At 43.2% G+C, this 27213-nt stretch overlaps 1 protein-coding gene across 1 annotated transcript in view; it reads left to right on the top strand.

Annotated features, from left to right (window-relative positions):
* Nucleotides 1-3249: 3249 nt before the first annotated feature.
* ADTRP (androgen dependent TFPI regulating protein) overlaps nucleotides 3250-27213 on the top strand; it is a 35302-nt gene continuing 11338 nt past the window's right edge. Inside the window, exons 1-4 of the mRNA XM_054381935.1 lie at nucleotides 3250-3402; nucleotides 12358-12492; nucleotides 14335-14436; nucleotides 25914-26029. Of these exons, the coding sequence (XP_054237910.1) occupies nucleotides 3250-3402; nucleotides 12358-12492; nucleotides 14335-14436; nucleotides 25914-26029 (506 nt within the window). The remainder of the gene's footprint in view (nucleotides 3403-12357; nucleotides 12493-14334; nucleotides 14437-25913; nucleotides 26030-27213) is intronic.

Here is a 27213-nt window from a genome sequence, read left to right as displayed (position 1 = left end):
CAAATGGCAGAAAGGTAAAAGACAAATGTACTTACTTAGCTCCTTGTGTCTTCTTCACCCTACAAAGTCCCTCTGATAGAGACAACTCCCAGCTGAGCATCAGTCCCTTTTTCTTAGGCTGTACTTAGAAAAGAGAGCAAGGCACAAAGATCCAGCTTTGCTTTTCACAGCCCCTAAACCTTGCCTTGGGCTTTGCTTGGCTTTGAATTTTTCTCTCTTGCCTGGCCTTAACTGCTGTCACCTGCCAGTAATTTCCTGCTCCCACTCTGGGAGCTCCCAGTTCACCTTAGGCACAAGGTTAGCTATCCCTGCTCAAATTAGATGATCAAGTTCCCCCTGAAACAGATTGGGAGCATTGGCAGAGTGAATGGATGTGGCTCAGCTCCAGGGTAGGAGCAGACATGAGCTGGGATGTGGTACCAAGCAGGTGGAAAACAGTGTATCCTTAAACTATCCCAGTAGGTCTGCAGCAGCACATCTGCCTGTGCCTCAGTGTGTTCCTTCTTTATTCTTTCTCTCCACTTTCTGCGAAAACTTTGTGGCTTAATTTCCTGTTCCACTGAACCTTGAGTAGATGTTTGTATGGATGGAGAGAGGTCCAGCAGGTTGAGGGAGGGTATTCTGCCCCTCTGGTGAAACCCCACCAGCAATGTTGTGTCCAGCGCAGGAGTCTTCAGCACAGGAGAGACATGGATGTGGTGGAGTGGTTCCAGAGAAGACCACCAGAAAAAATGATCAGAGGGCTGGAACACCTCTGCTGTGAGGACAGGCTGAGAGTGTTGGGGTTGTTCAGCCTGGAGAAGAAAAGGTGAGACCTTATTGCAGCCTTTCAGTACTTAAAGGGTGCCTATAAGAAAGATGGGAACAGTGTTTTTAGCAGGATTTGTTGTAATAGGACAAAGAGTGATGGTTTTAAACTGAAGGGAGATTTAGACTAGATATAACGAAGACATTTTTTGTGCTGAGGGTGGTAAAATACTGGCCCAGGTTAGCCAGAGAGGTGGTAGATGCCCCATCTCTGGAAACGTTCCAGGTCAGCCAGAACATGGCTCTGAGCAACCTGATCTAGTTGAAGATGTCTCATTCTACGATTCCATGAAGGCATAGATGTGACCTTTCAAGGATATTTGCTGCTGCAGTGAAATTGCAAAGACTCCAGGAAATGTGGGGTGGTAGACTTCAGATCCTATCTGGCGCTCATCCTTTCTCTGCTATTTTTCTACATCCAAACTTTATCCCTTATCTCCACTGAAGGATATGTATCTTGCCTGTGGTACATGGGAAAACAAAGCAGATGGTCTCAGTCTGTGGGACAGGTGTCCACATCAGAAAACTGTCACCGTGCTTGACACCTTCCCAGCCGTACCGGCCAAGATCTTCCAGAAAAGAAAAAGCCATACCTTGCCATTTTGCATACATTTACATTCATTTGCACACATTGGGGCACCTACTGAATGGGAGCACATGCCTTCCCATCTTTAAAGTTGCACTACAGCAAAACCTGAAAAAGATTGGTGTGAAGATAACTGGTTAAGTGCTGACTGCTTTGTGCCTTTGATATACAGATGACTAATAAAAAGGGCCTTTCCATGCCACAGTCCCGTTCCTGCCTTTTATCACAGGGATCAGTCTTAAGGAGGAGGAGCAGAGGAAGCAGCTCAGAACAGCACTGCCCCCTAGAAAGTCTAATGGCAACTGAAAGTTCTTTTCTTCTAGGAAAAGACTGGTGACACAGCAAAGTCCAAAAACCCATATTCATATTCTTTTTTTTTCCTTTTTTTTCCTGGCAAGAGATTTTTTCTCCTGCAACCTCAACCAGCCACCACAGGATCTCCACGCTAATTTTGCCTAAGTGAGGAAGAGATATTTCATTGGGATTGTGATGGTTGGAGTGCCCAGGATAGCTGGATGTGAGTAATCTGAATTAGGGGAGAAGTTAATGAAACACAGGAGAATACTGAAGTGCCTCAGTGCAGTATTACTGTCTGAGTTCATAGGAAATCATCCCACGGGGAGCCTTACATCCAGAATTGGGGGAAAAAACCCAAACAAACAAATGAAAAAAACAAAACAAGATAAGAAACTAAAGAAACCAAACCAGCAGATTGCTCAATGCTGCCTATAGGCCAGTTGGAAGGGCAAAAAACCCAGAGATCCCTTAGTGCAGTCTGCTTGACTAAAGTCCAATGCTGCCCACAGGTCAGCATCCACAGGGTAAGAAGAGCTACCCTGTCCCTATGGGGATGGTTGGGGCACATGAGGGGGCACGGTACTTGCTCCTTAGCAAGGTCCCCCATGAAATGCTGTGATTACAGAGACTCTGGCCCACATAGGAAATGCTGTGTGTGTTTCCCAGTGCTTGGTGAGGCAGAAGGGGATGAAGATGAGTACATTCATGGGAACCTATTTGATCGCTTCATTTTAATGTCATTGCTGAGTATTGGTTGTTCTGTACCCCAGCCCTGATGGTGTGATAATGTCGCACCAGGGAAGAGGGACTGTCTAAAGGTGAATAGCAGCAAGTAGGCAAGATGCTCTGCTCCATTCTTAGGGTTTGTTACCCAAGGCCATCCCTGCCAGGGTTTCAAAGAGACTAGGTTTGTCCAGCCTGCTGTGTGTGGTTGTGGCAATGCTCACAGTGATTTTCAACCCCAAGGACCTTTGCCTATGAATCCACTCAGCTTCCTCACCACCTCTGTAGCCTATCAACAAATCAGCTTGTTTTTTTCTCTTTCACAGGCCGTTATCTTTCCTACTTGTTCCTTTAGCATGACAGAAAAACAGTCACAGAGGCTTCCCAAGATGAGGTAAAAACACAGCTGCACCCCCAGCTACAAGTGAGGAAGATGATGCTTGTCTTCACTCACGGTGACAGCCTGTTACACAAAACCAGCAGCAAAGCTCCCCCCACTTTTGGAAAACAAACAAACACACACCCCAAAAAACTTACGTAACTCTGCAGCTAATCTTCCATAATCTTTGCTAATCTTGAGGAAGGCATTTAAATCTGGGGAATAAGCCTATTCTTCATGCCCACCCCCTGGCCTCTCTGTACAGCAAGAAGAGAAACAAATAGAAGCAAATTTCACAGCCTTGTGACTATTCCTTTCAAAGAGAGTGAAGTGGCAACGGGTCCTGAGCCTGCTCGAGAGCAAACCCTCCTGCCCTGCCATTTCCCACGCACAGTCACTGAGGGCCTTAAGGGAAAAGCAGCTTTTGGACTGATTATCACTTACTCTCAGCTAAAGCATGGGAATCTCTACTGTTGCACTGTACCATTGCCTTGCCTTTGTCTGGTATTTTTTTGTTGCCTATTCAATCACACATGTAAGCACAGAAGAGCGGCCATCTGAAGTGTTCCTTTATGGTGGGCAGTGGAAATATTTGACAGTCCTCAATCTGGTAAGCAAATCGTGTTGTACAGTGATACCAATATGTCTATTTGTTTGTCTGCCATCTGTGCCTCAAGACATATGCAGCTGGTGTATTTGCTGCTGTTAAACTGCTTCCTTTAACGATTTATACCCCAAAGGAAAGTAAGTGGGGATCCATGCTTGTGCTGTGAAATGTATTGACAGGTTTTATGCAGGAAGAACACTGGCTTGGCTTTCAGAAAGTCTGCTGAAGCTGGCTGCCTCCTTCTAAGAGAGACAAGCTGTCAGTGAGGAGAGGAACAGAAAGGTGGGGTATGTCCAGGCAAACACATGCAGGTTTGCTTCATGTTATCTAACCCTGAATTCAATACATAGTATAATGCTGCTTGGAGATGTACTTTGATTTTTTTTAATAGGCTTTTATGTCCTGTGAGTTATAGAAATTGTAAAACAAAATACAGCATTGTGCTAATTTAGCTATTCAGAATACATGTTTATTTTGACAATAAGTTGAGAGCATGAGGGAAAGAAATTCCAGCCTCTGAGAGAAGTGCTTGTGAATTTATCACGTCTTAACTGCAGTTCCTAAAAGGACACAGAAGAACATAGACTGTGGTGTGTTCTGGTTCTCCTAATATACTAATGTTTTACAAGCTAGAAATCAAAACATAAGCATGTGAGTTATCCTGGAGCAGAATGTTTGTACACAGTCCAAGAGGTTCATCTGTGACTCATGGCAGTGGGGTGGAAAGACTGGATGTGTGGAGAGGGTTGCTACAAAGGACAAATTTCAGGGACACTTGCTAACCTGAAGGATGACCACAGGGATCTCCCATAGCCTTTCATCCATTCTATGTGACCATCAGAGTTAAATATCAATGGGTGGTCTGGCCCAGCATGTATATTTGTCTTGACTTTTACTCTTCAGAAGGAGACGTCTCATGGTGAAGGTGGCTCCCAGCGTGCCTCCCCAACTCCAAGCGGAGCTTTTGGAGGCACCCTGGAGGTTGGGAAATTTGGATTCCTTCCAATCTTGACCATTTAGTGACTGTTAAATATTTGCAACCAAGAGGTGATGAATGGCACCTAAGGCAGCTAACAACAGCCCAGGCTTCAGGGAGCCACAGCATTCTTCTCAGTGGCTAAGCTGACTATGGAAGGATGAGGGCACATGTATCACTGAAGTCAGGATGGCTTATGTATGGTTTGTTGTCACGTTGTCTTTATATCAGTACATCTAGGCTTTTTGTGATGCTTAAGTTTTTTCTCTGAAATGTGAGCAATCAAATAGTCAGGATTCAAGTTTCTGAAAGATACTCAATTTGTCCTGCTTGGATCTGTCAGTAAACTAAAATGCCACCAGCCAAGTCCCCAGCAAGGGACTGTTTGTCCAGCTCTTCTCCTTTGTTTTGTGCAGGAAGGCTGGACCCATTAAAATATCATCCATACTTTCATGTAAAACAGCATCTCTGCTCCCATCCCTTGGCACCATTATAAAGAGATCTCTTTACCCAGTGTATAACATGTCTCTAAAGCATGACATCAAGAGGAGAAAGCAAGTAACTCATCTTCCAGTATTTTGGGATGCAGAAATACTCACTGAAATCATCACTCAGCTTCCTGTAGTGACCAGCAGTGGATAATTGGAGAAAGGCTGCACAAGAGAAGAGCATGTTGTAAGCACAAAATGAACTTTCCATGGCTCTACCCTCATGCTGGCATATTGACTTACCCAGACAGAAAATAAATCCAAGCCAAGGTGGCTAACAGCCGCTCAAAGCCTTCCTTTCATCTGTCTACAGGAAGAACATACCTGTTTGTACTTGTGGTGCTCAGCAACAAGACCAGGGGCAACGGGCAAAACTGGAACACGGGAGGATCCATCTGAACAGGAAGAAAAAATTCTTACCTATGAAAGTGCCATAGCACTGCGCCAGGCTGTGGAGAGGGGTTGTGGAGTCTCCTTCTCTGGAGAGATTCCAAACCTGCCTGGACACAATCCTGGGGCAACCTGCTCTGGGTGACCCTGCTTCAGCAGCAGGGTTTGCTGATCTCCAGAGGGCCCTTGCAAGCCCCCCTGCTGTGAATCTGTGATTCTAGTACCTTTCCTATGCCGTGGTAACGAGTGCCTCGTGTGAAGGAGCAGTTCGCTTTGTTGGTGTAAACCTGTTTCCCGACAACTGCATCGGACGCCTCTTTATTGTTATAATTTAATCATCTGTCCCTGTTCACTTTTTCTTTGCCATTCATTAGAGACCTCTGCCAGGCTTTCCTCTCAGTTATTCTCTTCTGCAAGCTGGAAGTCTGAGCCTTTTTCATCTCTCTTCACAAAGGGCTGCTTCTTTCATTAAAGCATCCTTGTTACCCTTCGCAGTAGATTTTCTAGTTTCAGGAACAGGTAAGTAGGGCAGGCTGCAGTGGTCGAGCTGTGAGCATAGCATGGATTTGTACAGTGGCCTAAATGTGTTTCCTTGTCAGTTGTTTATTTCTTCTTAAAAAATCTTAGCTATTTGTCTTTTTTGATTATTGGAGAGCAAGAAGCTGGCAATTTGGGAGAGCTACCCACAGCAAGTCCTTCCTGGGTGGTGATGGTTCAGACAGAACCCGCTGTTGAAAAATTTATCATTGAAGTTGGTGGGGTTTTTTGGCTTTTTTTTTTTTTTCTTTCTTTTTTTTTTTTTTTTATGAACTGCATTACATTGCATTTACCAACACTGATCTTCACCTGCTATTGAATTCTCATGTGCTGAGTATCCTGAGATTCTTTGGCTATTTTGTAGTCAGGCTTCGCTTTGAGAGAAAAAAAAAAAAGATTTGCAAAGCTTTACCACTTCACTCTTTGGTCCCTTCCCCAGCTCATTTAGGGATCTAATGAACACCTCAAGTCTTATTAAATTCCCATGAGCAGGGGCTCTTGCTCTATTTCTTCAGTCCTTTGTCCCAGATCTTTTAACCACTTGTTGACCTGATCCTGATACTAAAATGGAGCTGTCAGGCAACGTCCTGATTTGGGCTGAAGCTGCTGCCTATGTGTCAATGGGGCAGGGTGTGCAAAATGACTCCTTCATGGCTGGTAGTCCTTGTTTTACAGAGATGTGGTTTTGTTCAGGAAAGACTTCCCAAAAAGGGAAAAGGGCCTGGGGAGAGAAATCACAGAGAATTACTGAGGCTGGAATAGACCTCTGAGATTATCAAGTCCAGCCTATGACCTAACCACCACATCGACCAGACCATGTCACTAAGTGCCACATCCAAGCTTTCCTTAAACACCTCCAGGGACAGTGACTCCACCACCTCCCTGGGCAGTCCATTCCGGTGTCTAATTACCCTTTCCATGAGGAAGTGCTGCCTAGCATCCAACCTAAACCTCCCCTAGTGCAGCTTCAGGCCATGCCCTCTCATCTCGTCACCAGTCGCCTTGGGGAAGAGCCTGACCCTCACCTTACTACACTTTCCCTCCAGGTAGTTGTAGAGTGTGATATGGTCCCCCCTGAGTCTCGTCCAGGCTCAACAACTCCAGCTCCCTCAGCCTCTCCTCCCCAGTCTGGTCACTCTCCTCTGGATCTGCTCCAGCACCTCAATATCTTTCTTGAAGTATGGACCCAGAACTGCACACCAGTGCCGTGTACAGGGGCAGAATTTCCTCCCTAGTCCTGCTGGCCACACTATTCCTCATCCCTTGCCAGGAACTGAGGTCAGGCTGACAGGCCTATAGTTCCCCGGACCCTCCTTTCAGCCCTTCTTGTGGATGGGCCGAAATATCCCTCTTATCCCCTTCTCACAATGATCTGGACAGCATTTGTTGGTATCTCCAGATGGCAAAAGTTTACTGAGCTGCTGTAAAAGAGGTTCAGAACATGGTCCTGGGGACCATGGAGCTCCCAGTTGAGCTTCACAGGACCTAGAAGAGTAGTCCCATGGTTTGGCATCAAAGTGCTGCTGAGTGACATCAAGAAACAAGAATACAGATATCCATCAGGTGTACACCTGAGGTATTACATGTCTGTACCTTTGGAAGTAGCCCCAGGAACAGGGAGGAATAACGCCATGCATCAGTACCGGTTAGGGGTTGATCTGCTGGAAAGCAGCCCTGCAGAGAAGCACCTGTGAGTCCTGATGGACGAGAAATTCACCACAAGCCAGCACTGTGGCCTTGTGGCCAAGAAGGCCAATGGTATCTGAGATGCATTAAGAAGAGTGTGGGCAAAAACTGAGAGAGGATCTCCTCCCTCTCTATTCTGCCCTAGTGAGGCCACAGATGGCGTATTGTGTCCACTTCTGGGCTCCCCAGCTCAAGAGGGACAGGGAGCTACCGGAGAGAGTCCTGCAGAGGGCCACAAAGATAATTAGGGGACTGGAGCACCTCTCTTACAAGGAAAGGCTGAGACCTGGGGAGCCTGGAAAAGAGAATACTGAGAGGGGATCTTATAAATGCATATAAGTATCTAAAGGGTGGAGGTGAGGAGGATGGGGCTGGGCATTTTTAGTGGTGGCCAGTGATAAGACAACGGGCAATGGGTACAGACTAGAACACAGGAGGTTTCTCTTGCACTCCATGTATGATTTCTTTACTTCAAGGATGCCAGAGCATTGGACCAGGCTGCCCAAAGAGGTTGTGGAGTCTCCTTCTCTGGAGACTTTCAAAAACTGTTTGGATGTGTTCCTGTGCAACTTGATCTAGGCATACCTGCATTGGTAGGGAGGTTGGACTAGATGATCTCCAGAGGTCCCTTCCAATTCCTACTGTCCTGTGATCCTATGAATTGTATTGGGATGCTGGGGAAGGAGAGCAATCAGAAGCTTCCCGCTGGGTTGTGCTTGTTCAGTGGAGCTGCTGTGGCGGGCAGGGCTGGGTTGTGTGGTGGAGGCTTCCCCAGAGCCAAATATGAAGAGTGCTTGTTAAGCTCTTCTGCCTGTCTCCTGACAGACTGCAGTTGCCTGGCTTCTCGCACCAGATGGCTGAAATGCTTGGAAAATTTCCCCCAAAAATTCCTTTTCAGAATTGCATTTAAATGTGGTCTTCTGTGGAAAGCTGCTGTGGCCAACTCACTCTGATCCCAAATGGAAATACTGGGAAACATGACATTTCCTGGGGATAGAAATGCCGCTTGACTCTGAGCTCTGCTAGAGGGATGCTGGAAGAATTTCCTCTAGATATGACCCTCTTTTAGCATCTCATTCAATTCCTCACTAGTCATGTGGCTCTCCCAAGAGAGCTACAGCTCTGACCTTACTTCAAATTCATTTATCTACTTAATGGTCATAGCAATCAAAATTCAGAAAGGAAATAGTTTTGTAGGGGGGGAAAAAAAAGATAAGTGGAGTTTGTATCCAAGAAGTTCATTGACTGATTATTGGACAAGCAGAAATGACAGATAAAACAGTTTTATATTCATCTGTCTGTGACACAAAACAGCACAAGCTGAATCATTCACTGCCTGAAATACCTGAGCTCATAAAAATCTACTCCCTGCTGTCAATCTATTAGTAAATCATTGCATAATGAGCACACTGCACCTTAAAATACTATTAATTGCATTCCTATCCCATTTTATTCCATTCCTGCCCTGTTTTATTCTGTTGGTACCCCATTCTTATTCCTTGTGCTTTTGTCTCAGAGGTTCAGTTCTCCTGAAAGCTATTTTTATTTATTACAAAAGAGACCTAGTATTTAACATATGTATTTTCCAGTAGCTATCATCTGTCTATGCTAAATGTTGATTGTTATGTCTAATAGCCTGCTCAAAATATTGGATTTATCCTCCCTGCCCCCCACCCAAGAGCAGAGCTCAGAGCCTGATTTATTTGTACTAGCTGGAAATTTCAATATACACATATGGCTAGATCCTATACGTGAAAGTAAATCATGTCAGGTTAGTTAAACACAAACACCTCTTTAATCACTGCAGCAGATAAAAATTCAGGTTTGTCTTTGTCACTGTGACTCTCAGTTTGGAAAATCGATCTGGCCAAATGAAGCATTTCTGCAGCACCCAGAGCCACAGAGCTCCATGGGCTCTAGGGAGAAGAAAGCAGCATTTCTCCAACAGGGATAATCATACCCACACATTCTCCTTTTCAGGCTAATTCTTAGCTTTCTGAATGCTTTCAGTCTTCTTTCTGTTCATGTGGGAATACTTTAGGGGATCCTCTTTATTTACAGCCAGTGGATTTATATTCCACTGCCATGGATTTGTAAGCGCCAGCACTGATGTTTGGGAAATTCACAGGACATCTGGAATAATTTGCAGTTTTCATGTCAAATGTTTTGTTTTGGTTGGGGTTTTTTTGTGTCAATGTTCTCCACTACTGAGGGACTGTGAGATCTGGATGCATCTCTTAGAGGATTAAGCCTGGAAGAGCACACATTTGGTCTTTTAATTTGAGTCTACTGGCAGCACACCCAGCCCAGACCAAGCATTAGTTGGAATGGTTCTAGCTAGGTTCGGCTTTCTGGCTTGAAAATTGCTTGTGTGTTCTTCCACTGCTCCTGGAGATAGAGGGTAATCACAAACTCACTGAAACCCCTTCGAAACCACAGTGATGGACAGGGGTAGATCTATGAGCAGTGCGAAAACAAGCTTCTCAGACTTCTTCAGGAGTTTTTCCTCTCCATGTTCAGACAGGGAAAGGGGTCAGGTTACACATTCAGATAAGCATTTTCCACACAGAAGATAACATCGGTTTCCCCTGCACATGACAGAATATTTACCAGGCTGAGAATGTGGCTGGTTTGGGACTGTTTCTTTTCAGAAATGTTTGTTTTAGTTAATTTTGAAGAGGGGGAAGAAGCAGCCTATCCTTCTCCCATGATTAATGTAAGGCTGACCATGAACAAGATAATAATATCCCCATCCTCTGGGAACCAGGCCTCTCCGTAATTGCTTTATTGGCAATTAGTCACCATGTGTCACTAGACTGTCACCACCCTCATGTTCATTTTTCATGCTTCTTACAGAAAGTTACTGCTGGCTTTACAGGGTGTAACAAGAGCTTCTGTTTATTACTGGGCTTTTCTTAGCTCTTCAGGGACTTAATTTTAGTGTCCTGGTGGGGCTGAGGACCTGGGCAGACATTTGGGTGGAACATGGGCTTGAGTCTAAGTACACTGTGCCCTAGTATAGACTTTTCTGAGCTAGAACTATGACTTGGAGGGCTGAATCCCAAATGACTGAAATTATCCCTGCAGTTACAGAAGCTAATTGTGATTATGGGGAGAGAGCAAGCAAGTCACAGTTAAAAGAGCTGGTTTGAGTGCCTCAGAACTGAACCAAAGCATATGTGGGTTTTGATGAAACTGCTTGAGTTGTTTTATGTAAAAATGTGGCACTTCACCCCATGCTCTTGAGAGGAAACATGGGGCTTTGTGGCTGAGCTGCATGGTGCATGAACTCCACAAACTTCATCCTGGGTGACCCTGGGCCCATCACCATTAGCACCTCTCTACCTCCACAACTGTGGGTGTGTGCAGGGAGCAGGGACACTCCACCAGTGACACCTGGCTGCAGTCTACTGTGGTGACCATCTGTGCTGCAGGAAGAATATGAAAGGAAGGAGGTTCCTTTTGTCCCTTTGCTGGGAAGCCATAGAATGGATGGGGCTGGATGCAGATAACTAAGGACACTGTCTGTGGAAACTATGGTCATTTTGCGTCCTAGGAAGACTCAGTCTCTGCAAACTACAGCTTGCAGAAACTCTGGCTTGGTGAAATCATAGCTCCCTTTGTCCCTCAGATATTTTGATAATACAGGAATTTCTGATGGAAAAGTATTGCACTAATTCTGTCCCCTCCCAAGCACCACCCTTCTCGGCTCCTTCAGAAACTGATGAAGTAACTGGCCACCACTTTAGATTGTTTGCTCCAAATAAATATCTGATTCACAGTAAGATCATGGCAAAAGAGATCTCATCCTGAAAGCTGTAACAGCCTTTTTCCGTTTAAACATCACTAGTTTGCACTGGGCTGTATTTCCCATATTGTACCACTCTGGGATGACCTAGCCTTGAAAAGAAGAGGCCACCCTGTCAGTTAACAGATCTGAACTAGACTCAGCGTTGAATGCAAGGGAGAAATATTATTCTGCAATGCTTTGCCTTTATGTGTCTGACAAATCTGGTTCAGCTTCACCTGCTGTGTAGCATTAGTGAGGAAAAAAAAAGTAATCAGAAAACAGATGCTGACTTAAACCACAATATTGGACAGTTTGATAGGCAATTTGTGGATTTCTGTTTTGTTACTGCGCACTTACCTAATTCTTTACCAAATCGTCCTGGCACCCTCTCCAAACATGCTCACCCTCATTATTTAGGATTATTTAAAGGATTTAAAGAAATTAAAAAACAAAACAAACCACACACCCTCCCCCAGCTCCAAAATTCCTTAGTTGTAAATGGTTTCATTTACTCAGTTGAACTTAAGGAAGTCTGGATCTTTACTAAGCATTTGATATCCTTTCCTGAATCCCTCCAAGTTCAGCAAAAGAGGTTTTGGGTTTGATAATTTTTGCACTTTTTTCTCATGGTAGAACATTTTGAGCTGCTTGACACTGAGATCAGTGATTGCCTGGAAAGCAGGCCCTGTGTTGGCTAAATGGTGGGAGAACTCCCTAGCAACTACTTTACAGGAAACTTTTCCTAGTATATCTTCTTCTGTCCTGCTTCTGCTCAGATACATTGAGCATAACCATTAATATAGGGAGCGTGAAGGAGCTGGCTTTCAAAATGTCCTTCTACCTCCCCCATCTGAATCACATCACACATCATTGTTTAGTCTGTTAAATGAGATGCTGTTAAAGATATCTCCCCGACAACATTATTTAATCAGTTTCAGTTAGTAAAAAAGATTTAGCCAACAGCTATTTCCCCTCATGCAGGCTTCCAGCTCTTGAACAAACCAGCTCCCTGAAGAGCAAGAACAGAGTTCAGTGAGGAACATGCTAATTAAAGCTGGATGAGTTTCCCTCATTAGGTGTAATTACTTTAGGTTTTGCAGGCTGTCTTCTATGGGGTGTCCTTCCTGGCTGATGTGTTGAGACTAATTAAGAAACTGCGATGTGCTAAGTGCGTAATTTCCAGCAGAGACCTTCTTTTCAGTGTCCTGGCTTTCCCAGTGTCCACAGTAAGTAACCTCTGTACCTAAAAATAATGTTTGCATAAGTGATTAGGAGTATATAGCATAAGACATGCATAGATAAGAACTGAAAGCTTTCTTCTACCATTTGAAAATGGGTTTGGACTGTTTAGAAGAAGAAACAGTGCTGAGCCTGTTATGGCTGTAAGCAAAGACTCTTGCACAAACTTTAGGGTTGCTGTCCCCAAGCAATCAGAGATTGACCCCAGAGGGTGCATGAGGTGTAACCTCTCTGTTAATCTCACAGTCCAAATAGCCATGGATTTATCCACTTAATGTATTTCTCTAAAGGGCAGCACGGGCCAGGAGGACATGAGAGGGTACCTAAGAGGCAGAAAAATCTCTTGAGGTTGTTCAGCCTAAGGAAGAGAAGGCTTCAAGGGAGACCTTACTGCAACATTTCAGTACTTACATGGGGCCTATAGGAAAGATAAGGACAGACCTTTTAGCAGGGTCTGTTTTGACAGGACAAGGGGTGATGAGTTTAGACCATTTAGAAGGAAGATTTTTTTTTTTTTATGCTGGGGATGGTGAAACAGTGGCACAGGTTGGCCAGAGAGGTATTAGATGCTCCACCCCCAAAAACATGCCAGGTCAGGTTGGACAGGGCTCTGAGCAACCTAAGCACATTGTCCCTGCTCAGTGCAAGGGGGTTGGACTAGATAACCTTTAACAGTCCCTTCCAACCCAACCCATTCTAGGATTCTATGATCTCCTCTAATTCCAGCATGGCTTTAAGTAAGCACTGGAGAGAAACAGATTCACAGGACAATAATTGGAGTCATACCCAAATCAGAATCACCATGGGTCACCTACTCCCTCACAGACAATGATGTTTATCAAAATGCTGTTTATCTGGTGCTGTGGGTTAGACAGGAACCAGTGGGTTACTTACACATGTAGGAACCACTTTGTGTCGGTGAAACCTGCAGCCACCTCTGCATCTCAAAGGGCTGAGAAGTGCTGCTTAAATCTGGTCCACAATCAGCTCAGCCAGCTGGCTCACTAAAAAAGTCCTGCCAGGGACTGAGACAGAGAGACTGGCTAATTTACCTTCCCTGCACAGCAGTGTTCACAATGCTGCTGTCATATCCCCCTCAGGCATCCTCACTGTGCCCGCAGGACAGAGGCACAGGTAGTGTCATTCTTCCAGCATCTCACACTCCTGATTTCCAATGCTGAGCACAAAGTGTACTCAAATATAAAGCTAGGCCAAAAAATGCTAATCAGTTTCCAGATAACTGATATCAAACATTTCCTCCAGTTAAGTTCTCCCAGTGTAAATGCTCCTCTGCTGGGAAAAAAAAAAAAATGGATCCCCACAGTGCAGCTTGCATCTGCAGTTTAAGAATTATCTTAGGAATTGTGAAGAGAAGGGTAAGTTGTATGTGAACTGTCTTGCCAGGATTTGGGGTTACCTTGTTACTGAGCAGAACAACTACTGGGTCTTTACAGCCAGTCCTTGAGGAAAACTCCTGGACCTTTGAGAGATCTCATCTGCAAGGGAAAAACCAAAACGAAGTACTCAAAAAAAGTTTTAATTTAATCTAGTGTTCCTCAGAAAATATCAGTGTTGGCAGGTTATAAAGGAGGTTTTACTCACAGTGTCAACACATAAGGCTGAACCTCAGAGTAGATTCCTTTAGATTCCTTTATGTTGTAATACGTGAGATCCATGAGTTTATCTGGCAATGTTATCGTTTTTGATGTAGGAGATGTTTTGCTTTCTGAGGAATGAAAGCACTAGCCAAATTCTGTCCCATATGTTTGTCTTCAGATTTGAGATGTCTTTGATTCTGAAATGTCTTTGGTTTTGTGTTTTGGTTCCAGTTTGTGTGTATATCCTTTTGGACACTGTATACCTACAACCGAGAATTGGTTTACCCCAAAAGCCTTGATGGAGTCATCCCACTCTGGTTAAATCACGCTATGGTGAGTAAGAAACACCTCTGCCTCTTGCAGAAGAAAGAGATATTGCAACACATGTTCCACCATTGCATCGTGTCCCTTTCCAGAAGAGTGTTTTCTTCCTCACCTCCTCCTTCCTACCTATCTGAATCTGATGTTGAGCTGTAAGCAGCAAACAGATGCATGTGCTTGAAGCAGCACATCTCAAGAAGCCTTTTAGCACACAGTGAATTGGTGCTTGTCAAACCTCTGGAGTCAATGAAATGTTCTATAATTGTAAGGGGAAAAAATAAAACAACTCAGTGATTGTAGTTCGAAAAAGAAACTGTTTTTGCAAACAGAAGCCTATGAACTACAAAATGGCTGGGGGTATTATAACAAAGCATTTCTTAACGTTTAAAAGAGGTAGAAGAACCAAAGAACATCTGACAGCTCCACAGCTAATAAGCTGAATTGCAATGATTGTTTACAGATTTTCTATAAATACTTTCCAGATTTCTCCCTCATTTGCTCTGGCTGTTTTTATGACGTGTGGAATAATCACATATTTCTCATCAGTCAAGTGTAAAGAGGCTGACAGTAACATGGAAACCGTGGGTGGATTGTAAGGTCAAGGAGGCCTCGTGAGAGTAATGGGAAGGGGGAGAGAAGGGAGAGGTTCAGTGCTACACTGAATCAGAGAAGCCAAAAAGTATGAAATAATTGCACAGAAGACTCATTTCTCTCCAGGCTGCATTTCTTAAGTACAATGCTTTGCAACCCACTGCAGCAGTTCCTGATGTGTGTTGAAGGCAAACACGGAGAGCTTTGGGCTGGCTGAGGATGCTCGTTGAAGGTTTGGAGCAGCCACTTGCTTTAGACAGGAGTATTCAGATGTGTGTGCCTGGAATCCAAACACACAGATGCAAGTCAGCATTAATGATACCTGGAGTGATAAACTGCAGCCTTCATGCACTTCTAGCCTCATCACCTGCCCACCAATCCATCTCCACACGTTTGCACAGATGCAAAAGGGCACCATCCTTTCTCAAAACCATTGTCCACCAAAAAGAAAGATACCTTGTGCCCTCAGCATCATACTGCTTTGAGGTGTGCTGTTTGGTAGGGACAACTCATTGGAGTTGTCACAATAGTGGACGTTCTGGGGGGAAGGGGAGGGCAGAGGGTGGAGCTGAGAGGAGATGGGCTTCACTGATGGCTTTAATCCTGGTGCATAGCTGAGAATTTGCCCTCTGCATTTTCACATTTGTTTATGACATGAGAAGGTTGAGAGGTACTAGAACACACATTTTTATTTCACGTGCAAGAACTCTTTTCAGGAATCCCTCAAACATATTAGTTATAACTTTCTTACCGTGCCTACATCTACATTTCATAACAGAGTCATTCTGACAACAACAAAAAGCTTTTCCATTTTAGAAATGTCAAAAACAGGTGTTAAAAAAAGGAAAACAATCCTTCCTCAAACTTATTTTGACGAGAGAGAAAATTCACATAAAGCAAGCCGCTATCACAACCTAGTATTTCATTTCTAAAGCTCTTAATACACTGCAGACATCTTCTGCTTGACAGTTTCTGGGTGGGAAATTTTTGTTACAGTCACTATCGAGCGTAAAACACCTGCCAGCAGTGCAGACTGCTCCTCACTAATGACAATCCCCATGTTTTGGGACACCTTCCAACAGGTGCCTTCAGACTCAGCTGAGGCATTTCATCCTTCCAAGTCAAAATATCTCCTGAGAACACTAGGAAGATCCAGGGAGCTACTGACACTTTAAGGGACAGTCTCCAAGTGATGATTGCCAAGCAGATGCTCTTTCTTTGGGATCATTTCCTTGCACGTTGCTATACTTTATGGCTCTGAGATTACAGACATTTGATGGCAGATCGAGGCAGCATCTATCTGGCTTTGGTGAAAAAAGACTTTGGTGTATCAGTGGTAGACGTCAGTCCCATATCATTCACAGTGGGAGTGTATTTTTTTTTTATCTTAGACTATTTTAATGTTGTAAATAGGGAAAGCATATGTTGTTATGTAACTGAAGAGTGAACCTAAAACATAATCCTGCAAAAACACTTCAGGAATACCGAGCTGCTTGAGTTTGTACTGATGCTGCAGTGCCTTCCTTGCAAGAATGAGTTAGCCTTTTATTTTTCTCACGTTTACTGCTCTTAGAGTGGGAAGTGTCATTGCCCACCTGGTAGCCCAGAGTCATACAGAGAGCATTACATTTTAGGCATGTTTTTCCACTCAGCAGAAACATTTTCTGTTTTACAGAAAGGATGTCTAATGCAGAAAGGAATCTTGCTGATATTTGAAGGATGCTAAATACGTTAGACTACTTGGGTTTCATTCTTTGCCTTTCTACTGAGTTTAACTGAAGGGCTATACCTCCTTTTCCACTTGTTTGCCTGGGATAATTATGCTCTACTATCCTCGTAGAATCATTTTGGTTAGAAAAGACCTTTAAGATCATCAAGTCCAATTGTTAACCCAGCACTTCCAGGTTACCACTAAACCATGTCCCTCAGCACCACATCTACACGGCTTTTAAATCCCTCCAAGGATGACGACTCCATCACTTCCTTTGGCAGCCTGTTCCAGGATTTAACAACCTTTCAGGGAAACAGTTTTTTCTTAATATCTAACAAAACCTCCCTGGTGCAACTTGAGCCTGTTTCCATTTATCCTATAATTTGTTCCTTGAGTGGAGAGATCAACCCTTGTCTCGCTACCATCACTTTTCAAGGTAGTTGTAGAGAGCAAGAAGGTCTTCCCTCAGTCCTGCTTTCTTCAGACTAAACAACCCCAAATTTCCTCAGCTACTCTACATTAGGCTTGTTCTCTAAAGCCTTCAGCAGCTTTGTTGCCCTTCTCTGTACGTGCTCCAGCACCTCTCTATCCTCCTTGTGGTGAGAGGCCCAGTATTTGGGGTCTGGCCCCACCAGTGCCAAGTAAAGGGGGATGATCACTGCCCTAGTCCTGCTGCCCACACTGTTTCGTGTACAAACCAGGGTGCTGTGGCAGTCTTGGCCACCTGGGCACACTGCTGCCTTGTATTTAGCCGACTGTTGACCAACAGCCCCAGGTCCTTTTCTGCTGGGGAACATTCCAGCCACTCATCCTTAAGCCTCTAAGCACTGCATGAAGATGTTGTGACCAAAGTGTAGAACCTGGAACTTGGCTTTGTTGAGCCTTATACAAAGCTTTGAGCTTCATGGACAAAAATACCCCAAAACCCTTACTTACATCTCAAGCACAACTATTTTACGTGTACAAGACTTTTGAAGTGGAAGATATCCAAGACAAAAGATGCACTGGCCATTTTGACAAGTGACATTTTTTATTTCTTTCCTACCCATCTCTTTTCAAACAACACCTGGATACTCTCAGAAGGTGACTAACTGGAGGCAGCTTGGATTAAATCCTATGCATGTTTTACTCAAATTAATGGCAGGACAGGGCAACACAACATTTTGAATGGGTTGACAGAATTGAATGCTAAAACAAAGAGGGGTCTTGGTGGGTCAGAAGAGATCACTCAAACATTTAATCTACAACAAAAGCAAAGATGCACATCGACATTGATCACATGTTCACAAAAACAGTAATGCTACTACTGCCTTTTTTTGTAAAGGAGGTTTATATTTGCAAGTCAGCAAGGCACAGTTCTTATAAAACAAAATTTCTTGTAAAAAGCACAATTTTCTTTGTTTTCAACCTGCAGCTATGCTTAATTTAACCATCTCTTTTCCTCATTTATTCTGTAGCCATGCTACCATTTTATCTTGATAAAAAACCAGCATTTTAGTGTCTTGGGTAATTTACTGACACATAGTTATAAACTCAGCATGTTCTGAAGACCTTGTAAGCTCAATACTAACAATAAAAGAAGAATGGTAAATGGAGGCACAGAAGTAAAATTACTTACCTGGCAGACTTTCAGCAAAAATGAAAACAGACCCCACATGGCCTGAGCCTCTCAAGCATTTATGGATTTGCCTCTAGGTAGCAGTATCTGAATATAAAAAGAAAATGCAGGTGAGACAATGAGGATGCCAGAGCACTGAGACAGGCTGCCTAGAAAGGCTGCAGAGTCTTGTTCTGGAGAGTCAAAACCCACTTGGACATGACCCTGGACAACCTGCTCTAGGTGACCCTGCTTTAGCAGGCAGCTTGGACTAGATAATCTCCAGAGGTTCCTTCCAACTCCTACCCTGCTGCGAATCTGTGAACCCTGTGAAAAGAAATGTCATTTTGGATCAGCATGATTTACCTCCATCTGGAAGAGAAAATAAGTTACATGAAAACACATTGCCACTACTACTATATGAGGGCATCTGTGTGAAGGATTATATATTTCTGCATCTATTTTAGAATGCTGCTGCAACACTAGCCAACAAAAACGTGCGTATGGAACAGAACCCACTTAGCCAAGCCCCTATAACTGGCTTCCTTCTCCAGATGTGTACATAAGAACCACCTCAGGTTCATCTTTGACAATCTTAAATGATTTTCCTTGAAACTGATATTTGATGCTTAATAATTCTTGCATGCTTACACAAAAAAGAAACATTTCCATTTGTCTGCATTTCACAGCATCTCAATTTTAAGCTATCTGGCAACTATGGACAGCCATAGGCTTACAATTACATTCAGCTTTTGGCCAAGAAGGAGAATGTGTGCATGAGGGATATGGCACATGAAATTAATCACCTTACACATTTAAGAGCAAGGACGTTTTGCTTTTCCCAGCACTACATATGGTGGCCTTTTTTAAGTTTCCACTTTTGTTGACATAAGCCCATTTCCTCAGGGAGAAAGTATGTGTTTCACAGACAAATGTTATGGCAGGGGATCCTCCCTGGCTGCTGCTACCCTGGCGTGCACAGGTGCAGGCTCCATAACCTACCCTGCAAAGGAACAGCTGGAGACAAATATTCCACAGCGAAGGATGTGTCACTTCAGGCTCATGTCAGCTTTCAGCTGCAGCACAACATCAGTTTCTTAGACCATGTATCCAATGTCAGGGGAAAAAGGCAATTAAAATTCTGGCATCGACACAGACACAAAACATGTGCTAGTGAGCAATGGGATATGCAACCTGGGCCTTGCTTCCAAAAACCTGTGTGTACATGCAGGAAATCCTATCTTTGAAGCTGTTTTACTTTTGATCATACAAGGTCTGATGTTTTCATCCATTTTTCACAATAATGCTCCTGAACTATCTACATGCCTTAGAAAAAGTGGGGGGGAAATTAATGTTGCTTTTTAGGTGAGGCATGGACCAACCTGAAAAGTGCAGGAACAGAGAGTAGATGACAGTTTGGAGAACAGGATCCTCGTGTTCAACTGAGCCACAGCTTCCTGACCTGCACAGTAAAAGTGACAGGTCAGGGAGTGATGGTCTTAAAGTACAAGAGGGGAGATTCAAACTAGATATAAGGGAGAAATTTTTTACACTGAAGGTGATGAGATGCTGGCATGTCTCACCAGAGAGGTGGGAGATGACCCATCCCTGGATTGTCAGGTTCCATGTCAAGCCGGACAGGGCTCTGAGCAACCTGCTGTAGTTGAAGTTCTTGCTCAGTGCAGGGAGCTTGGAACTAGATGATCCTTAAAGGTCCCTTCCAACCCAGACCATTCTGTCATTCTATGATACCTTGTGCATCATGCTCCATCCATGACATAAATCTGTAGTTCCCTGAAAATGCACTGATAGCCAAGAATGTAAAAGACCACTGGTAACTCTAAGAGAGAATTATTTCTCGAAGTAAAAATGGCAGTCTAGTTAAAGAAATAAAACGAACAATAATGCTTTAGGCACTTCCCACCCTGAAAAATAGAGGTTAAGAGAAGAAGAAAAATGCATAAGGACAGACTACAAAAGAAAACTTCAAAGAAGGCATTTGAATGAAGGCACTATCATAGCAAACCCAAACAACAACAAAAAATCAGAAGAAATTTCTTCCAAAATGAAGCCAAGAAAGAAGAGAGCATACAGAGGTTCAGAAAATCATGAGAAGCATAAAACTAGAGGTTATGGTGACAGGAAACTGCTTAGTTTTATTATGCTCAGATAACACAGGCTGAAAATGTTTTTGAAAGCGTCCAGCCCAAGGAAATTTCCATAGACAAGAGGATGTTTCCCAACAAAGAGATGAATAACAGTAAATACCTCAAGGGTCAACCAGTGAATACTGGTTTCACGAGCTCCCTAAGACAGCACCAAAGTTGGGTTTTACTTTTCCTTTGCAGTAACATACTGATGAAGGAGATGCAAGCTTGAGTGGCAGCCATGAGTGATCGTCAGCACTTGAGCTCTGCAGGGAATTTGTCTGAAAGGAGAAACACAGGCAGTTTTTCAAAAATACTTGATGGTGTCCAGCCGTGCCCAGTGGAGTTTAGTTTGGCCAGTGGTAACTGTGAAAAAAATCCCCTGCTAACGTCTACTATGTTAATGGAAAGCAGACACGGAGGGTAAAGACAAATCAGAAACAAACAGCTATGGTCAATCATTTCCTTCACTCTGGAGTCAAACAGGGTCAAACTGAGTCAAGCTGCAACACATACAAGTGATCTCAGCAGCTCTAGGGAGATTATTCATGGTCTTAAAACTCAGACTAGGCTGGAGGCTGCAGCTGAGCACAAACTCTACCCAACCCTGTACTCCAGCCCTAGGAAATTTGTTTTAACTTACATTCTGTATATATGCTTTTACTCAAGTCGCTGTATATACTTAAATACAGCAAAATGAGAATACACCATTGAACAAATAAACTAATTACTCAGAATAACATGCATGAGAAGTATGTGGTCTATGTGGTCTCAGCAAACAATGGAAATGATATGCAGAGACTATTTATCTGTTTAAAACTCATGAACCTGAAATGTGTCCTGGGAAACATACAACATGGGGTAAAGAACAAAAAATAAAGAAGCAGAGGAATGTTACAATGTTATCTCCACAGGAGATGAGTTAACATGCCAATATTTCTTAAACGTAGGCTGAACTTTATCTGAAACTTTTCTCCTCCTGTATTCACATGCTAGAGTTTATGAGCAACACCAAGAATGCAGCAATTATATAACTAATTCAGATTCACCTGAATTTCTCAGGGAAAAAAAATTGAAAGAAACCAATCCCAAGGTAAAAATCACTGTAAGTGCAAAGAAGAGCTACAGAGGATTTTTAAACCAAATGCTTAGAAACAGAATTCAGATTGTAAGTGTGATTAGTTAACAAAACATCTAGGATGATCTTGAAAGCCTCACAACTTTTATATTTCCACTGCATAAACAAACAAACAAAAGCCATTTAAAGACTTCTGACCTTACAAAAACCTGTGATCTGAAAGCTTTCCTCAGCAAGCAGAAGTTATTAGACAAGTAAATATATTAATATCTCAAAGAACACAAGAATAAGTACTGAGAGGATTCCTGCCAAGAGAAGATAAAAGCTCTTTGGTTCAGCTGGGTTCATTGATAGCCTGATCAGTGCAAACACAGCTATTGTTTCAGCCGTTTTTCCTTACCTTGGAGTGAAATAGGTTGGGTTTTTTTCCTCCTTCTGTGATAATTATTTTTGACGGTTTCACTGTTTATATGTGAAACTGAGAAACTGTTAATTGAAATAAAAAGATGAGTCACTGTTTCCAGCAATTTTTACCAATGTTTTGATCTGTGTCGATCTGAGCTTTATTATTAAGTTTCCTTTAAGGCAGAGGCAAAACTGAATGTTTGAATTTGGCCCTATACAAATACAACACTCTTCAGATAAATGTCACTTTAAGGCTATAAAGAACAGCTAAATAGGGTTGAAAGTCTATTTAATGACTATGCACTAGATACCTATGGTAAAAATAATTTAAATGAGAAAATACTTGCCTTTTTTTCTCTTTGAGGATATGAGTCTTTAAAGCCTTTCAGCAGATCACCCACGATACATCGTCGATCGTTAACAATGCTGCCAAAGTCAACATCTATCGGCTGTAAGAAGGAAATTGTCTGGAAAGCCAACTGTGTGTCGTGGGCATTCCTGTTAATACCATCCCAGAATATCATAGAGTCATAGAATTGTTGGGGTTAGAAGAGATCTCAGGGATCATCTAGTTCCAGCCGCCCTGCAATGGGCAGGGACACCTCACACTAGAGCAGGTTGCTCAGAGCCACATCCAGCCTGCCCTTAAAAACTTCCAGGGATGAGGCTTCTACCACCTCCCTGGGCAAGCTGTTCCAGTGTCTCACCACCCTCATGGTGAAGAATTTCTTCCTAACATCCAATCTGAATCTACCCATTTCTATTTTTGTTCCATTCCCCCTAGTCCTATCATTACCTGATACCCTAAAAAGTCCCTTTCTTGTAGGCCCTCTTAAGATACTAGAGGCCACAATAAGGTCTCCTTGGAGCCTTCTTTTCTCCAGACTGAATAGCCCCAACTCTTGCAATCTATCTTCATAGGAGAGGAGCTCCAGCCCTCTGATCATCCTCATGGCCTTTTTTAATTTTTCTATTAAAGCAGCATCACACTGCTGACTTGTACTTATTTAACATTCACTCTGAGAGCAAAGAGCCCCAAGCTAAGGAAATAAGGAAATAAGTATGCATAAAATAAACCTCGCCTAAAAACTACTTACTGCAACACAGGATTATTTCACCAGGTCACTCCTACTAAATCCCTCTTAGGCCAGCAGTAACACAGCTGGAACAACCAGCTTATAGTTGTTAAAAGCGTTTAAATTAATTAAAAGACTTGCAAGAACATTTCATGTAGCCCAAAGGAATTGTGTAGCCCACTGGATGTCAGATGATAATCATGACTCACATCTACTTCACACAATGGACAAATCCACTGCGAAAGGCTGAAGCCTTAAAGTGAGGACAAAGGGCGAGTTTCCCATCATTGCCGCTTTGCATAGGCGTTTTGGTTTTGTTCAAAGACAGACTGTTCACCATCTATGGAAAAATAAACATTTTAAATCATTCTAAAAGCGGCCTAACACAGAGATTTCTGACTAAAAGACAGTTACAGGGATCATGTATGAAAATTGGTGCACCAAAGACATTTTTCTACTTGAATGAATCCCTGAATCACTTGTAGTGAGACAATGACCCCACTGCTATCAACCGAGTGGGTTGTAGAGCTGAAAAATATATCCTTGTGAAGCAGAACAGAGGAAAATCTCAGTGCCAATGAGTGAGAGAACTGGAACATCAAATAAATCTGTCTGTTTTCTCTGGAAAATGATAACTGAGGTGGAAGCAGTTTTTTGGCAGCAGCACAGCCAGGTATGAAGTACAATTCCTGGGGGCCTGAGAGAGGACCTTCAGCTTCTATTGAGCTGTCACATAGCAGCAGCAAAGGAAAATGGATGTCTGCCTCTTAAACAAATAGGTAAAAAATGTTTTCATGCATACTGTATGTAGCTCAGGAAGCGTTTAAAGAATTTAATGTGTATTTGTGCTAACTTTTACTATAAATATACATATATATAAGTAATAAAATTTTGACAGTGTACTTCTTACCAGATACACAGCACACCTTCTGACTGTGACAGCACAGGAGGAAATGGCTTCAATTTGCACCAGGGGTGGTTTTGGTTGGAATTTAAGGGAAATTCTTCACCAAATGAGTTGTCAAGACCTGGAACAGGCTAACCAAGGAGGTGATGCAGTCGCTATCATAGAATGGTCTGGATTGGAAGGGACCTCCAAAAGTCATCTAGTCCAACCCCCTGTGCCGTAAGCAGAGGCATCCTCAACTAGATCAGGTTGTCCAGAGCCCTGTCAAGCCTCAACCTTGAACATCTCCAGGGATGGGGCCTCAACTACCTCCCTGGACAACCTCTTCCAGTGTTCTACTACCCTCATGGTAAAGAACTTATTCCTTACATCCAAGATAAATCTACTCTTCTCTAGTTTGAAGCCATTGCCCCTCATGCTATCACTACAGACCCTCGTAAACAGTCTCTCTCCATCCTTCTTGTAGGCCCCTTTCAGGTACTGGAGGAAGGTCATTATTATTACCTCTGTTAGCCTGGAAGGGCCATGTAGATGTGGTGCTTAGGGACATGGCCTAGTGGTGAACTGACTTTGCTGCATTAATGGTTGGACTTGATGACCTTGATGGTCTCTTCCAACCAAAACAATTAATTGATTCTGTGACTGAAGGTAGCAGAACCACTTCCTTGCATCAAGAGAAAACTTTGTATCATACATCCAACAGCTTGTGCCTTCAAGGAAGAAAAAGAAAACCAAAAAACCCCAAAACAACCCACCCACCCAAATCATTAGTTTGGTGGTGTTTTTTGTTTAAAAGTGTATCTATCCTTCTCAGCTGCCTTCCTCTTCTTTCCTCACATGAAAACTCTTTGCTTAATTAATAGCTAATAACTAGCCAGCTGCAGTTGTTGCTATAGTTTTGTCCTGTTGCACCTCACTGTTTTGGCTGTGGTCTAGGTCTTCTTTCCCAGGAACTGCAACTTAAAACTATGATTTGCTTCAACAGGGAATATCATAAAACTTTTAATGGGGAAATCTCACCCCAACAAATTATTTTCCGAAGTTGCTACAAATAAGACATCAAGTTGAGACTTTACCATCTCAAGAGCCCCAAATTGTCTGTTTAACATCTGAGCCCCAAAGGACTCCCACTGTTCCCCACCTCCACACAGTGAAGAGCATCCCTCTTGGAGGCAGACCTCCACTACAAAGTAGTCAGTGCCACCAAGCTGTTTGCTGAAAATCCTCCATGCTCAGACATTTACCATCATGAAAGGCCTTGAAACTGAAGCTACTTAAAACAATTTGAACTCTTTGACAAAACAAAAAACAAAAACAAACAAACAAAAATAAAAAACACCAAAAAAACCCCCAACAAAACCATAACAAAACACCAAGAAAAAAAAGTTTCTCCAGGAAGCTCTTGACTGCCTCTTCATCAAGCTTGTTGGAAGTTCCTTCATCATCTTGAATCACATGTCCTCTGTACATTTACTACCATGTTTTTGATCTTACAAAGAGAAGCACCACACACTGCAATTGTAAATAATAAATGACAACACAATTGCAATTTGAAAAGAACATGAAAGCAACCCAGCAAATGCCTAATGAGTTCAAGGAGGAGGCTTTTTGACACCTTCAAGCATGCATAACAATAGACTTCAATATCTTTTGTAGTCCAGTGGGAATTACCAAAACCAATACTGCATTATAAAACGTAAAAGGAAAGCTCACCTATTCTAAAGTAACATGGATTGTTCTGCAGGCAGATCTCAGTACAATGCTTTTTACAGCACAACAGGAACATTTCCATGATTGTTACTGCAGGGGTACTTCCTCACTATAAAAAAAATGAAAGATGCTCATTTGTATACAATTAGATTGAGTATCGATACGTCGTTCTTTACTCATGGGCAGGCTCTCGAGCTTTATGATCATCAGTGACCAATGGTGAGGCACTGTGACCTGTCAGTGATGGACTCTCTTTCTTGTCCTCAGCACACAGCTGTATTGCCATTTGCTGTCCTGGAAATCCTTGCTATACCTCACCGCTACCCAGCGAAGAAGAAGGGATTGATCCTATTAGGATTCGTCGCTTTCCTGTATATCAGTTGGTAAGATTTACGTGCTTTAAAACAGTTTTCTTCAAGGGTCCTACTGAAACAAGGCCAAAACACTCTGCTTAGGTTTAAGTTCCCACCCAGGCACATGGGAGGCAGCAGTCTGTTCTGCGGAGAAGTCATTTGAATTTCAGCTGTGACCCATGAAAACTATTTCCAGTCACAGGCACAATACAGGTCCTGAGACCATACATATCATCTCCTGCTCTTCTAAGGCCTCTTATAGAAAAGCAACTAAATTGCCATAACTTTCAGGGTATTTTGAGTTATTTCTGACAGGCTGAAGTTTTTGTTTCTATCAATACCATGAAATTTATCTCCACTTGCTGTCTTGCTCACTGCAAGCCCACTAAATCTCAAAGGTCTGGGGGTCATGAGACAGAAGAGGGGTAAAACTCAGTTTGGTATTTGGCAGGGACACATGGCTGGGTTTAGAAGCTTGAGCTAGAAAATGATACTCAGAGCCAGGTGCAAACTTGTGGGTAGCAAAGCGGCATCTGCCTCAATGCTACCTCCCACTCCACCAGTGGACACTGCCTACGCTTCTAGCAATGTACCACCTGTTGGAGGGTGATCCTGAGAGAATAAACTACATCTAACCAGTCCACCCCAGGCCATAGCCACCCAGCCACCTTCTCAGCGTGTGTCATGCACTCCTGGAGCTGGGTTTGCATCTGCTCCTGCTCATTGCATCTTGGCTGCAGTGCAAGGATCTGGAGACATTGCCTGCTCCATCCAACTATGGGCAGCAGTCAGCACTTGACTCTGAGGATACCTTACATTGAGACTCTGCTCAGGAATGGGTCCATACAGTTTCAGGGCATGGTGTGATACCACGTTCCAGAGCTCAGGAAACACCCTGGCCCTAGGGTGAAGGATGTAGAACAACTGGTCAGCAGAGAGGTCACTTATCCCCATGCAAAGATTTCTGAGGAGTCACAGGGACTGTGCAGGAAGCCATTCTTCCCATACCTACTCACCAGTTCTCACTCTCAGCTAAAGACTACTTTTGGCCCATCAAATGAAAATCTGGAAGGAAAAATAAACTGCACAGATGAAATGCCTTGTGACTTGAAGCCCCTTAGAGTAGCTTTGGAAGCAGTGGACTTCACTGCTACATTAGGTAACCAAGTTAGGAGCCATTTATACTAATCCAGCCCAGAGCCTAAGAGGATTAC

Source organism: Indicator indicator, chromosome 6 (assembly GCF_027791375.1).
Source record: "Indicator indicator isolate 239-I01 chromosome 6, UM_Iind_1.1, whole genome shotgun sequence".
Lineage (NCBI taxonomy): Eukaryota > Metazoa > Chordata > Aves > Piciformes > Indicatoridae > Indicator > Indicator indicator.
The sequence above is the reverse complement of the archived record's forward strand: the minus strand, read 5'-3'. Positions and strand labels throughout refer to the sequence as shown.